This window comes from Typha angustifolia, chromosome 7 (genome assembly GCF_048772165.1).
Source record: "Typha angustifolia cultivar Huaian chromosome 7, ASM4877216v1, whole genome shotgun sequence".
Taxonomy (NCBI): Eukaryota; Viridiplantae; Streptophyta; class Magnoliopsida; order Poales; family Typhaceae; genus Typha; species Typha angustifolia.
This window is the reverse complement of record NC_133245.1, coordinates 10,441,961-10,455,182: the sequence shown is the minus strand read 5'-3', so window position 1 is coordinate 10,455,182 and position 13,222 is coordinate 10,441,961. Positions and strand designations below refer to the sequence as shown.

Here is a 13,222-nt window from a genome sequence, read left to right as displayed (position 1 = left end):
TTGCATGTGCGAACTTGATGCAGACGTTCATAAATGCATTCGAACAGACTTCACTCGCATTCAAACGCGACATACATAAAACTTTTTTTTTTCTATAAATCAAACACTAAAACAAGAATAAAAGACACCCTTAAAGTGTATCTATATTCGAGAAAGAGAATACGCTCTTACATCGTTTTTTTGGTAGAAAGCTCGACCGGCGAGAATTCGTGTTTGGCCCAAGCCAAAAAGAAGTTGATCCACTTCATTCGCTTCGCGGGAACAACGAAAACCACCATCTCGCTCTTTCCTTTCTTCGGTGCTACCTTTTTCTTTCCAAGGGATGTGATTGGGGTGTATAATAATCTATTTTTTGAGTATGACCGGGAACAACTCTTAGGGCAATTAAGGATCAAATGTAGGAATCTCATAGACATCGGTTAAGTTTGAATCGTATTAGATGCTCCTTCTCATAGTGCTGCTTGTGTTTAGCTAAGTGAGAGGGTTATTTTAAATACGACTGCTCTATCTCCTCTGCTTCCTTATAAGATTGCTTGTGCTATTCTCCGAGAATGATACTGTGTTTACTTATTGATTAGTCTATTTGTCACTAAGTGTAGGACTTTTAAAAAATTGATAAGTAAGACTTTCCTTTAAATTCAAAAAAAAAAAAAAAAAACCTAAACTAAGGGAGGATGGAAAGAAAGACAAGATAAACGAAAAGATAGGAGTCCCATGTGTGAGCTTCTTATGGTATTGAAAAAGTGAAGAATGGACAAATTAAAAAATAAAACACCGAATGGAAAGATGACTCTAGGATAGCCTTCAAAGATTTCCCTCTTAACTTAAAAGAAAAGGACATATTACTGCATGCTGAAAAGGATTTCCATACCCATACTCGACTAATTCCCGCTAAAATTCCTGCTAAAATTACTAAGGCCAGACAAAGTGAATATTGATCTCTGTCCAAAGTTTAAAAGATAAATTGTAACAAAAATAATTTAGAAATAATAGGTGATACCGTATTCAGGATTGCTTTTAAATAAAACCAACGCAAAATGATTAAGCATTATAATATCTCTTCCAGCTATTCTTCTTAAAAAAAGAAAAAGAAAAAGAAAACTCTTTGCAACCATGTACAAGATAGATCTTTTTCCGCCTTGGGTATTGTAATTTCATCGATATCTAAGAAAAAAAGAAAGGAGAAAATCATCGATCGGCACGTGTGTACGTGCACCAAATTGTACTATATCTGTAAGACCTAAAGTATGCAAAGCAAAAGGCCTATACAAAAAGCAAGAACACCAGTCTACCCAATTCAATTCCCACACTTCTCTCTTTTCTCCTTGCTCCCCATCACTAGAACAAATCTCTCCTTCCATTCCTGATGTAGTTCTATTCTACAACAACAGACAGTAGTTATGTGGTCCTCAGAGCAAGAAACCAACACTAACACCACCACCACCACCATCACCAACAACAACCGCTATAGCAATAGGTTAGTGTCTTCTTCCTCCTCCTCTAGGTCATCCCCCTCTTGCAACTCCTCAATCTTCCCACAAACCCCAAGGAGGAGGAACATGGAAGAGGTCTGGAAGGACATCACTCATACCACCATACACCAAGAGAGACCGATGACTCCATTAGACCATTATCACCACCACCACCACCACCAAAACCACCATCACCATCACCATCACCATCACCATCCTCACATCAGCAAAGGAAACCCATCTCCTTCCCCTTCCTTTGGAGGCATGATCCTGCAAGACTTCCTTGCTGGTCCCTTGAACCGCCCACTCCCTGCGGTGGAAGAGATTCCCCTGCCCCGACCTCCCGTGCCTCTCACGGCTCTAAGCTTGAGCTCGGGGTTGGAGTTCAACTACATGGGAAGTCCAAATGTCTTGGGTCGCGAGATCAACCCACACCCCAATTCTAATTCCAGCTCCGGCGACTCCCGCATAATTGGGAGGCCGGCAGAGGACGCCCATGGAGTCTCCACCTTCGTCTCGGACGCCCATCTCTTCTCCTTCTGCTCCAAGAAGAGGTTGCAAGAGAGATCCGGCAACGGCGGCGACCGCCGCCACAAGCGCATGATAAAGAATAGGGAGTCCGCGGCCCGTTCGCGCGCAAGAAAGCAGGCAACCATTTTGTTTCTTTTACACATATCGCTAACATTGCGTTCTCCTTGATATAAACTTTAACTGGACGAACACTTTTTGTTCGTAGGCTTACACCAACGAGTTAGAGTTGGAGGTCGCCCATTTGCTGGAGGAGAACTCCAAGCTAAAGAAACAACATGAAGAGGTAAAAATATATTACTTCTTGCTGCTTATGATTATTTTTGTGGTCTTTGACTTGGTTATTGATTGGATTATTTGATGAGTTTCGTTGGATGTGGGGCAGCTAAGGATGGCGATGGCTACTCAAATCCCTACAAGAAACAGTATCCAGAGGAGCTCATCATCATCATTTTGAGGAAGATGAATAACGTAAGTGAGTGATTGGAGAAAGCGCATAGAGAGAGGAGCTGCGTGTGAACCCCATTCTCTCTCTCTCTCTCTCTCTGTTTTTTTTTTTTTTTTGGTTAATCTCTCTTCACTTCTTCCTTTCCTTAAACAGAAGAAAGTTGTATATGGTTATCTAGTGTTGGGTGCAATTATAGTGTTACCCCTTTTTGATCGATGTTGATGCACCTATCATTCAAACTATATAATATTGGCCTTCCTACGCTATCTTTCTACCATGGATGCGATATTTATGAAGGACCATTTAGATGCATATTTGGTTAGATCTCTACCCTATGACTGTGAATCTTTTGTTTTCTTTTTTGTTTTTAAATTTTTTTGTGAATAGGGGAAGCTGCGGTTCCAAATAGAGAGAGCGGATGGGTGGATGTCCCTTACCTGAAAAAGTTGGGTTACTGTTGTGGAATTCGACCGACATATATTTCTTTTTTTTTTTTAAAACAAAAATTTAAGTTAACTTTATTCAATTCTATTGTCGGGGAAAGGTTCTTGAGATACGTTCCCATGTTTCCGATTCATTGTGGTTTCTGGGACCCACTACGTCCAAGTCATCAACCACCCTCCAATTCCCACCATGGCTGTTAACTGCTGAGTTCCTACTGTTGATGCTACACTGCTACATGTTCATGAGGCCAGGCCAGACAACACAACATTTAAGTCCATGATCTTGACCTCCGTTTGACATGGTGATGCCTGACACGTACTATGATTCTACGTGTCGATTTCCTATTGAATGGAACTTGGGAAGTACTAGGACACGTGGAGGATTTTGTTTGGGGGGAGCTTAAAATTAAAGGGTGGTACCCGTGCATGACAAGCCTATGATGTTGGCTTTTTGAGGCTTTGGAAATATGAAGCCATATTTCGCAACTGTGTGATGTCTAAACTTGTTATGTTCTGCGTCATCTATATAGTTTCTTGAGGCGCCACGTCACGACCCATCGTATTATTAGCGAAAAGCCTTGTGTTTTATTATTTAATGTTGGCTTCGTCACTAAGCTGAATTTGTTTCCGGGATACAGAGAATTGGAATAGAATACTACTTATCCGTGGGTCTCATATATCTCACGTTTAATATGAAGAAGATAAAATGAGAAGCATTAATGTTTAGGCGTGTTGATATCTCGTACCAAGGCCAGTCTACTGGAGTCTATATAGTGCACTTCTCTGAATCATGCACATAGCATAGTAAATAACATAGTTAAGTATCTCTTGCGTTATGGTCCATTGAGGTACACTAGGGCTAGCTTCTTTGATCAATTGCATTAATATAACCAAGCTCATGGTCTCTAATGTATTGATCCCCACTCTTTAAGTTGTCTCCACTCCTTAAGGTGAACTTAAATCTCGAAATGCTTTTGCAAAGACCTTTCCAGCGGTTGCCGCAGAATCTGGTAATTAAACAAACAGTGCCTCTATGGGTGAATCAACACTTTTAATGAGCTCATGCCCTAGGGTCCCAACAGACAACTCGTCCCACCATAGCCAGCTACACCTGACTCGATACCTCAGCTAGAGCATCAAACTGGCGCTCATAAAAATAATGATAGACATATAATTTGTCTTACAAAATCCTGTGCATGTGGTCAGATTGGGCTGTCAAAATAAGTGAGCAGCTTGAGCTTGGTACGATTGTGGCTCAGCTTGAGCCAGATTTTAGGTTTCCAATGAATTTTGAACTAGCTTGAGCATAAGCCAGTTCGCAAAATTATTATTTATTATATATATATAATTTATAATTATCTTGATCTAATGGCTCATATATTTATGTACTAAACTTTGCTTATATATCTCGATAATAGACTTTGCTTGTCTAAGGCTTGAATAAGCTCATTTAAGTTTCAAATCGAGTTTAAGACTTGAATGAGCTCATTTAAGGCTCAAATTATCCTCAGCTCATTTAGGATTTGAATGAGCTAATTTACCACTCAGAGCTCAAAATAAGCTCAACTTGGGCTCAGCTAGAATGTAGATGAGTTGAGCCAAAACTAAAATTTAGGCTCAAAATTCATTTTCTAGCTGAGTATTAAAAGGCGACTTGCTTAGACTTAGCTTATTTACGCACTTAAAAGTCAATGCCATATAGTTTCCCGTAATATAAATATTAAGAACATCCTAGTACATAGAATTGTAGCAATTTGTGTGAAGAAAGCATGCTTGGTCAAAGTAAACAACCAAGATTTGAGGAGAACATATTAAATTTTGCAACAAATTGCTGAAATTCAGGAAGTCTTGTGGCATTATAAATAGACTCGTTTAGATTAGTCTCTATATAACAGAAACACAAAGAGAGTGAGACCCCAATTTGAAATCTCTTGACGATAATAAGCTAGGAGAGAAAATTGAGAGAAATTTTTTTCAAGGGTGTAATTGGGCTCTATGAGTCTATGAGACAAGAGTGTTTGGAAACACTTTGTAATTTACCTTAGTGAAAGATCTACAACAACTTGTGGATGTAGCTTAAATTAGGTGAACCACATAAATTGTGTGTGTGCACTATTTTGTTTACTTTCTTGCATTAAGCAATCTGGTATTCTATATTCCCAACAATTGGTATCAGAGCCAGGTTGCTAAGGTTACTAGATTTGAGTGGGAGCAATGGTAGCAGATGAAGGGAAGGTTAAACTTGAAAGGTTTGACAGTGCAAATTTTTGTTTCTGGAAGATGCAGATAGAGGATTATTTGTATCAAAAAAATTTATATCTACCTCTCTCAGGGAAGAAGCAAGGAGAAATGAAGGATGAAGACTGGGCTCTTTTGGACCGACAAGCTCTCGGAGTTTTTCGGCTAAGGTTATCACGCAATGTTGCCTTTAACATTGCAAAGGAGAAGACCATGGTAGGTCTTATGGCAGGTCTTTCCAGTATGTATGAGAAGTCATCCGCCTTGAATAAGGTACATCTTATGAGGTGATTAGAAGGTGCCTCGGTGGCTCAACATCTCAATGAACTCAATACAATCACATCCCAATTGAGTTCAGTGGAAATTGAATTCGATGAAGAAGTTCGAGCTTTGATTCTCTTATCACCTTTGCCAAATAGTTGGAATGCTAACGTCACAATAGTGAGTAGCTCATTGGGAAGCAATAAGTTGAAGTTCGACGATGTTTGTGATCTAGTTCTTAGTGAAGAAATCGAACGAAGAGAGTTGGGTGAAGTGCCATCTTCTATTTTGGATATAGAATGAAGAGGAAGAACCAAAGGGCGCGGCAAGTCAAACAACCATGGCAAATCGAAGGATAGGAGGTCCAAATCTAGAAATCCTAGCAATTCTCACAACTCAAAGATCGTCGAATGTTGGAATTGTGGAAAGATCGGTCACTACAAAAATCAGTGCAACACAAAGATAGAAGCAAATGTCACTTCCACCTCAGGAGGAGATGATGCCTTTATATGCTCTTTGGATGTCAAGGAGTCTTGGGTGTTAGACTCTGGGGAGTCGTTCCACGCTACTCGGCAAAAAGAGCTCTTTGAGGAGTATGTGTCCAAAAACCACCTTGGCAAGGTGTGCCTTGGTGATGGTTAAGTTGAATGGGTCTATATGGGAGTTGAAGGATGTTAGGCATATTTTTGACCTAAGAAAGAATTTAATCTCAATAGGGCAATTGGATAATGAAGGCTACACCATTGTCTTTCACGGCAGAAAGTGGAAAATTGCAAAGGGTGCAATGACGATTACTCGTGGCAAAAAGAGTGGTACTCTTTATATGACAGTAGGGGCGTGCTGTTCAATTTCAATTGCAGCAAGAAACAAAGATTCCAATATGTGGCACTAGAGACTTGGCCACGAGTAAGAAGGGGATGAAAATTATGCACTCAAAAAGAAAACTTCCAAGCCTACAGATAGACATGTGCAAAGATTGCATATTTGGAAAGCAGAAGAGAGTCAGTTTCCAGACTAGTTGTAGAACCTCAAAGAAGGAGAAGCTCGAGCTTGTTCACTCGGATGTATGAGGACCAATGATTGTTTCATCTATCGGCGGAAAACAATACTTCATGACATTTATCTCTTGGAAGGTATGGGCTTATTTTCTAAGACATCAATCCGAGGTATTTGATACTTTTAGAAAATGGAAAGCTATGCTTGAAAATGAGACATGTTTAAGGATCAAAAAGCTAAGAACAAACAATGGTGCGGAATATAATGATGATATGCTAAGGAACGTCCTCTTCAATATCTGGATCGACTGTAGGAAGTAGTCTGTGCAACCAAAAAAAAATATTCACCAAATATTATTCTGTAGTCAGAAAATTACGAAACCAAGGGTAATCGATTCATAACTTCTTGATCTACGTTTTTGATATTTACGCTCTTCTAAGATTTAGAGTACAATTGAGACGAAAATACGCTAGAGTGGGGGTGATGGTGGTGGTGACCGGTGGAGAGGATGATAGGGTTATGAATGATAATGGAGATGAGGGTGGATAGTTGATGTAGTTTCAGAGATAAGGATGAAAGGGACGAAGTGACCAAGATCCCAAGGAGGAGGGAGGATTCGATAGATGAGGGATATTAAAAGATAGATGGGACATTGCCAACGATAGAGGTGGCTAGTTGGTGAAGAGGGAGGAGGAAGATTAGGGTAGAGAGACTAGAGAGAGGATAGAGGAAGATAGAAACAAATATTTATTCATCATAATGATTTTGGCTGCCATCCACACCTTTTAAGAGGCTAGCCAACAAGCCAAAATAACAACTATTAATCCTAATATTGGTGGACTTTCTCCGATCGTGTTTGAACGGGGTCGACTGTGTTCGAACGCACAAATTACGTTCTCTATGGATGCGAACTGATGTAGGCATTCACACGTGGGCATTCGAGCGCACCCGACCGTGTTTGAAGACCCATTTTGCGTTTTTTGTTTTTGCGAACTAATGCAGGCGTTCGAATGCGCCACTTCCGCATTCGAACGCAACTTACAAAAAATATTTTTTTTAAAAATAAATAACTAATGCAATAAGAAAAGACTCTAGAAAAGTGTATTAGCCACCACGCTTTTCTTATCTTGTCCTCAAGATATAAAGTCAGGGAAACGCTCCCTCTCGTAGGTCGACAATTGCTGTGATTTTTTAATAAAGCCTTGCTGAGAAAGGCTATGGAACGTCCTTCTTGCATTAGTATAAATCCTATGTCAACCCCCGACGCATCGTATTCCACAATGAACTCTTTGGTGAAGTCCGGTAGAGCTAGAACGGGCGCCGTTGTCATTGCTGTTTTTAATTTTTCAAAGGCTGTAGTAGCCTCCTTCGTTCATCTAAAAGAGTCCTTCTTCAGCAATAAAGTAAGAGGAATAGCGATCTTGTCATACCCGGCGATGAAATGGCGATAATACCCGGTCAGCCCCAAGAAGCCGCGTAATCCTTTGGTGAAAGTAGGGACCGGTCAAGTTGTCGTGCATGCCACCTTTTGATGATTCCCCGCTACTCCTTCCGCTGTTGTGATATGGTATAAATACTCCACTTGTGGTACTCCCCATAGGCACTTGGACTTCTTAATCTTCAACTAGTTTTGCTTCAACAAATTCAACACATCCTTTAAATGCCACCAATGCTCCATTTCATTCCTACTGTACACCACAATGTCATCAAAGAATACCAAGACATACTGTTGTAGTAGTGGCTAAAAAATATTATTCATGAGGTCTTAAAAAGTTGTTGGAGCATTGGTGAGGCCAAACGGCATCATCCGGAACTCGTAATGCCCGTCCGGAGTCCAAATGCAATTTTGTGCACATCCATCGGGTGAACTCTAACTTGATAGTACTCGGCCCTCAAGTCAAGTTTGCTGAATATGGTCGCCCCTATAAGCTCGTCCAGTAGCTCCTCTATGACCGGAATGGAATACTAGTCCTTGACGATGATAGCATTTAGTGCTTGGTAGTCAACTCAAAATTACCATGACCCAACCTTCCGCACCAATAACACAGGTGATTAGTAAGAGCTATGGCTTGATTATATGAGGCCTTGCTCCAACATCTAGGCCACCATCTTGGAGATAACTTCATTTTGCATATGTGGATATTGATACGGTCTCACGTTCGTCGGTGCAGCCCCGGGCATAATCTCTATGCATAGTTTGCCGTTTGCCTCGGCTACGACTCCTTTGGCTCCTCAAACAGTTCAGTAAATTTATCCAATAAATTAGATAAATTAATTGTAGTACATGGACTCATTTGAGGCTCATCTCCTATTGGTCCTAACTAAAGAAGATAGGCCCAATCACTCACACAAGGCAGCCCCACCGTCGGCTGCACATTGGAATTGGCAGGGACCGAATGCCATCAAACCGCACCTTTTTGCTTCCTTGCTTAAATTTCATTCATATACTTCAAAAATCAAAGGTGACGGGTCCTAAGCTCTACAACTTCTGAGTGCCAAGGACAATGTAACTCCTCACAACGCTAACGGATACAAGTTCACAATGAAATTGTGTCCTTAAACCTGTATACCAACTTGACGGCACAAGCTCTCCGCCCGAAGCTTCGTGCCGTCTCCAATAACGACCTCAAACCCCATAGTCAGTTCAGCGTCCAAGTCCATTTTCCTCACCAATCTCTCATCTAGAAAGTTGTGTGTACTTTCGGAATCGATAAGGATGTGCACACAATGCTTTCTAACGAGTTTGTCCACTCATAATGTCCTCGACGCGGAAGTACTCGAATATGCATGTATAGATATTTTAGCTTGGATATCTTCCAACGCGCCCTCCTTCACGTCCTCCCCATGGACCTCCTTTGTATACTCTCCATCACCATCAACATCATCGTGCCCCTTGAGATCGTCGATGAGCGTCACACTCTCGATCGGTTTGGAACACCGACGATCGGGGGTGAAATATTCATCGCATCGAAAGCAAAGCCCCTTCGCTCTTCGCTCCTCCATCTAGGCAGGTGTGAGAATTTGAACGAGGGGGTCTTGTGCCTCCTCTAACATTAGAAGATGATCTCAAGAGTGGTCGTGTCCTAGTACTAGCAGCCGCCACCTTTGAACCCATAGAATTTCCAGCTAGTGTTCTCGGCGCAAACTGCCCATCTCGGTTATCCCAATTTGCTTTCGTTGCCATTTTAAGAGCCTTGTGCTTTTGCTCTATCATCACGGCCTTCTCAAAGGCCTCCTCAAGAGTGGTAGGAAAAAGAGCACGAACATCCACCTGGATCTCCTCCCACAGCCCTGAAATAAATGTGCTAATTAATGTCGGTTCAGACCAAGGTGGCTCACAATGACTACTAACTTTTTTAAATTTTGCTTAGTACTTCAACACGATTGTCTTCTAAACCATCTTGCTTAATATGGCAGCAAAGTCTTCATACACTGCTGTCTCAAATCTGCGTGTAATCCTTCTACAAAAATCTACCCAACCGATAAATCCTCCACCTCGAATAGCCGATCGATACTAATGCAACGCCGTTCCTTTGAGGTGAACGCTTGCCATCATCACCTTTGCGTACTCCGCTATCCCTTGACAATCAAAGTATTGCTCCACTTGAAACACCCAATTCGTCGGAACATCGTCTTAAAATTTTAGAAAGTCTAAGCGTGCGGTTCTCCGCGAGATAGCATTGTCGAGCTTACGAAAAATCCTTAGTTTAGGTATGAACCTCTGTGCTTGTTGCTCTCCTTCTCTGAATCCTCGAACATGCCCAACACCATCTCTGAAGGGATCGACATCATCATGAAAGTGTCAATCTTCTTCATCAATGAAGCGCACTAGTGGCGCACGCCTCTTGGGTTCCACCACTGCCGACCTCAAGTTATGTATCAGAGGTTGGGGATAATGTGTAGGAGTAGGCAAAAGATGCTCATTGACATTAACATGTCATACTTGGACCTGTGGGGCGTTGATTTGGTGTGGTTCAATCGCTGGTCCTTCTTGAGGCATCGATCTTTGTCGAAGAGATGATGAAGCCGATCGATTCATGGCATATTCCTTCAAGGCATTATGATCATTCTACATTACGTCCATTTGATGCAACAATATTTAGAACATGCCCCTAAGTTCATCCACCAAGCCCATGTTCACACCTATAGATGTTGGTTGACTTGGTCCTACCATGGCCGTACCATGAAATCAGCCTCTCGTTAGGGTTTTTGTTGGTTGAGTCTTCCCTTGTCGGTGTGCCCTATATTGATCTCCTTGATGATGCCATCTTCCTTGTCATTACTATTAATGGAGGTCTGAGGTTCGCCAGGCTCTGATACCAATGATAGGTCGGAACGTCCTCTTCAATATCTGGATTGATTGTAGGAAGAAGTCTGCGCAACTAAGGAAAAATATTCACCAGATATTTTTTTGTAATCAGAAAATTATGAAACTAAGGGTTGTTGATCCATAACTTCCTGATCTATGTTTTTGGTATTTATTCCCTTCACAGATTTGGACTATAATTAGGATGAAAGTACGCAAGAGTCGGGGCGATAGTGGTGGTGATAGGTGGAGATGATGATAAGGTTATGGAAGATAATGAAGATGAGGGTGGATAGTTGATATAGTTTAAGGAATAAGAATGAAGGGGGAGAAGTGGCAGAGATCCCAAGAAGAAGGGAGGACTCAATAGACAAGAGAGATTAGAAGATAGATGAGACCTTGCCAACAGTAGAGGTGGTTGGTTAGTGAAGAGGGAGGAGGGAGATTAGGGTAGAGAGACTAGAGAGAGGATATGGGAAGATAGAAATCTAATTTCATTCATCATTATGATTTTGGTTGCCATTCACACCTTTTAAGATGCTAACCAATAAGCCAAAATAACAATTATTAACCTTAATAATAGTAGACTCTCACCGATCACGTTCGAATAGGGTTTATCTTATTCGAACACACAAAATACGTTCTCTGTGGATACGAACTAATGTAGGCGTTCACACACAGCGCACATTTTGCGTTCTCCAAATACACGTATATACCGCGTGAGTAAATCTTCCCACGCGGTGCATTGTGACCTGTTAGTAATATGTTTCCACAAGGCACATAGAAATATAGGTTCTTACCATAAATAATCTCAAACAAATATGAGTCCGGATACAAGTTCCACAGGCCACAATAAGCCTTCAAAGATATATATCCAAAATACAACTCCAATCATAACATTCTCATAGAGGCTCAAAACAACTAATAGAAATAACTCTAAATGAAGTAAAGGCAGCTACTCCTCGCTACCCGCATCTGCTTCCCCTAACTCTGAAATGATGCCACCAAGAGGTGGTGAGCACATAGCCCAGCGATAGAAGCCATATAATCTAAAATAATAAAATCACAGGTGCATATTCCAATGCATGCCTATAGTTGCTAACAATAGAATAAGCTTATTTAAATGACTTACAATGAGTTACTAATTAATGCAAACGATATAGACTATCCTTGAATATGCCAACTCCTAATCATATCAGGATAAATCTACACAACTATAAAGTTTGATACAATCTCTTATTCATATAAATCTCAATCATAGCATTTAAATATTATGATTAGGAGTAAAAAGATTAGTTTTCTTCATATTCAAGCAAGTCAAGGAGGGTTAGTCATCATATGCTCACCAAGACATTAATCATGATTTATCAGAGCTCACCAAGCTATTTACCACATAATTTAGATATTCTCTAGAAGTTGCCCATCACAGAACCACCCATCATCTCATATATACATATTTAGCGATAATGTCACCCAAACATGCATGGCGACGCTGCATGTGACTAGTTGTTTATGGCCATCAAACTAAGGACCTCGATCGTAGGCCCATATATCACTATTTCTAAATTATCATGGCCCTTAGCAGAATAGTCAAGAGCCCTCATCTCATTAGTGGACGCTATGACCCTACGTCATCAGGTATCAATAGAGATATATCTCCGCCTCACAATCATATTCTGTTGGGCTCTGATACCAATTGTTAAGCTCTAATAGCAATTGATAAACTCTGATACTAATTGATAGGCTTTGATACTAATTTGTTAAAGCTCAGATACCAAATTGATGAGATCTAGAACCAAAAGATCGGCTATGGAATAATTCCTTAAGATCTGAATTTATTATAGGAAACAGTCCGCGTAACTGTGGGAAAATATTCGTTAGATATTTTTCGGTAGTTAGAAAATTACGAAACCAATTGGGTTGGATCTGTATCTTCCTAATATACAACTTTTGTATTTATGTCTTTTGTAGATTCGAACCGTAGCAGGGATGAAAATACGGAATAACGTGAGTAATGGTGGTGGTGACGGGTGGAGTAGATGTTAGGGTTATGGATGGGTATGGAGATTAGGGTGGATTGTGGAAGTGACAACGGTAGAGGTGGAAGGCTGGTGAAGAGGGAGGAGGGAGGAGTCTAGAGAGAAGATATGAGGCAAGAAATCAAGAATCCAATAGCAATCTAAAGTTGGTGCCATCCACATATTTATAGAGGCTAGCCAACAAGTTCTAAAACAATATGAAACCCTAACAAACCAACTAAACTAGTATTCTTTATCTTCTTCGAATACCTTTTGGATTAAACTTTTTCTAAAACTGTACAGAGTTAGATTTAGCTAATTAGATAAAATCCTAACTAAGTCTATCATATTCTTACTATCATAGTTTTGACCATGCAGTGTAATTACCTGAATGCCACTCAAGTTAACCACCTTAGGGGTAGGTTGCTAGTAGTATAAGTCATATATGATACACTCTACAATGAACCATGGGCTGAGCGAGTAGAGGGCACTACTTAGTCAGAACACGACTA

At 40.7% G+C, this 13,222-nt stretch overlaps 1 protein-coding gene across 1 annotated transcript; it reads left to right on the top strand.

The window, feature by feature from the left end:
- The first annotated feature begins 1,294 nt into the window (after positions 1-1,294).
- LOC140763562 (bZIP transcription factor 27-like) lies at positions 1,295-2,696 on the top strand. The gene is made up of 3 exons (XM_073101810.1): positions 1,295-2,120; positions 2,209-2,286; positions 2,386-2,696. The coding sequence occupies exons 1-3, from the start codon at positions 1,401-1,403 to the stop codon at positions 2,455-2,457; spliced, it is 870 nt and encodes a 289-aa protein (XP_072957911.1). The 5' UTR covers positions 1,295-1,400; the 3' UTR covers positions 2,458-2,696.
- Positions 2,697-13,222: the final 10,526 nt, after the last annotated feature.

What these genes read in the sequence shown, in the direction of transcription:
- LOC140763562 (XM_073101810.1), top strand. Translation starts at nt 1,401, where the DNA reads ATGTGGTCCTCAGAGCAAGAAACCAACACTAACACCACCACCACCACC. An exon ending in GTTCGCGCGCAAGAAAGCAG is followed by an intron (nt 2,121 to 2,208) that starts GCAACCATTTTG and finishes TTTTGTTCGTAG; the next exon opens with GCTTACACCAACGAGTTAGA. An exon ending in TAAAGAAACAACATGAAGAG is followed by an intron (nt 2,287 to 2,385) that starts GTAAAAATATAT and finishes GATGTGGGGCAG; the next exon opens with CTAAGGATGGCGATGGCTAC.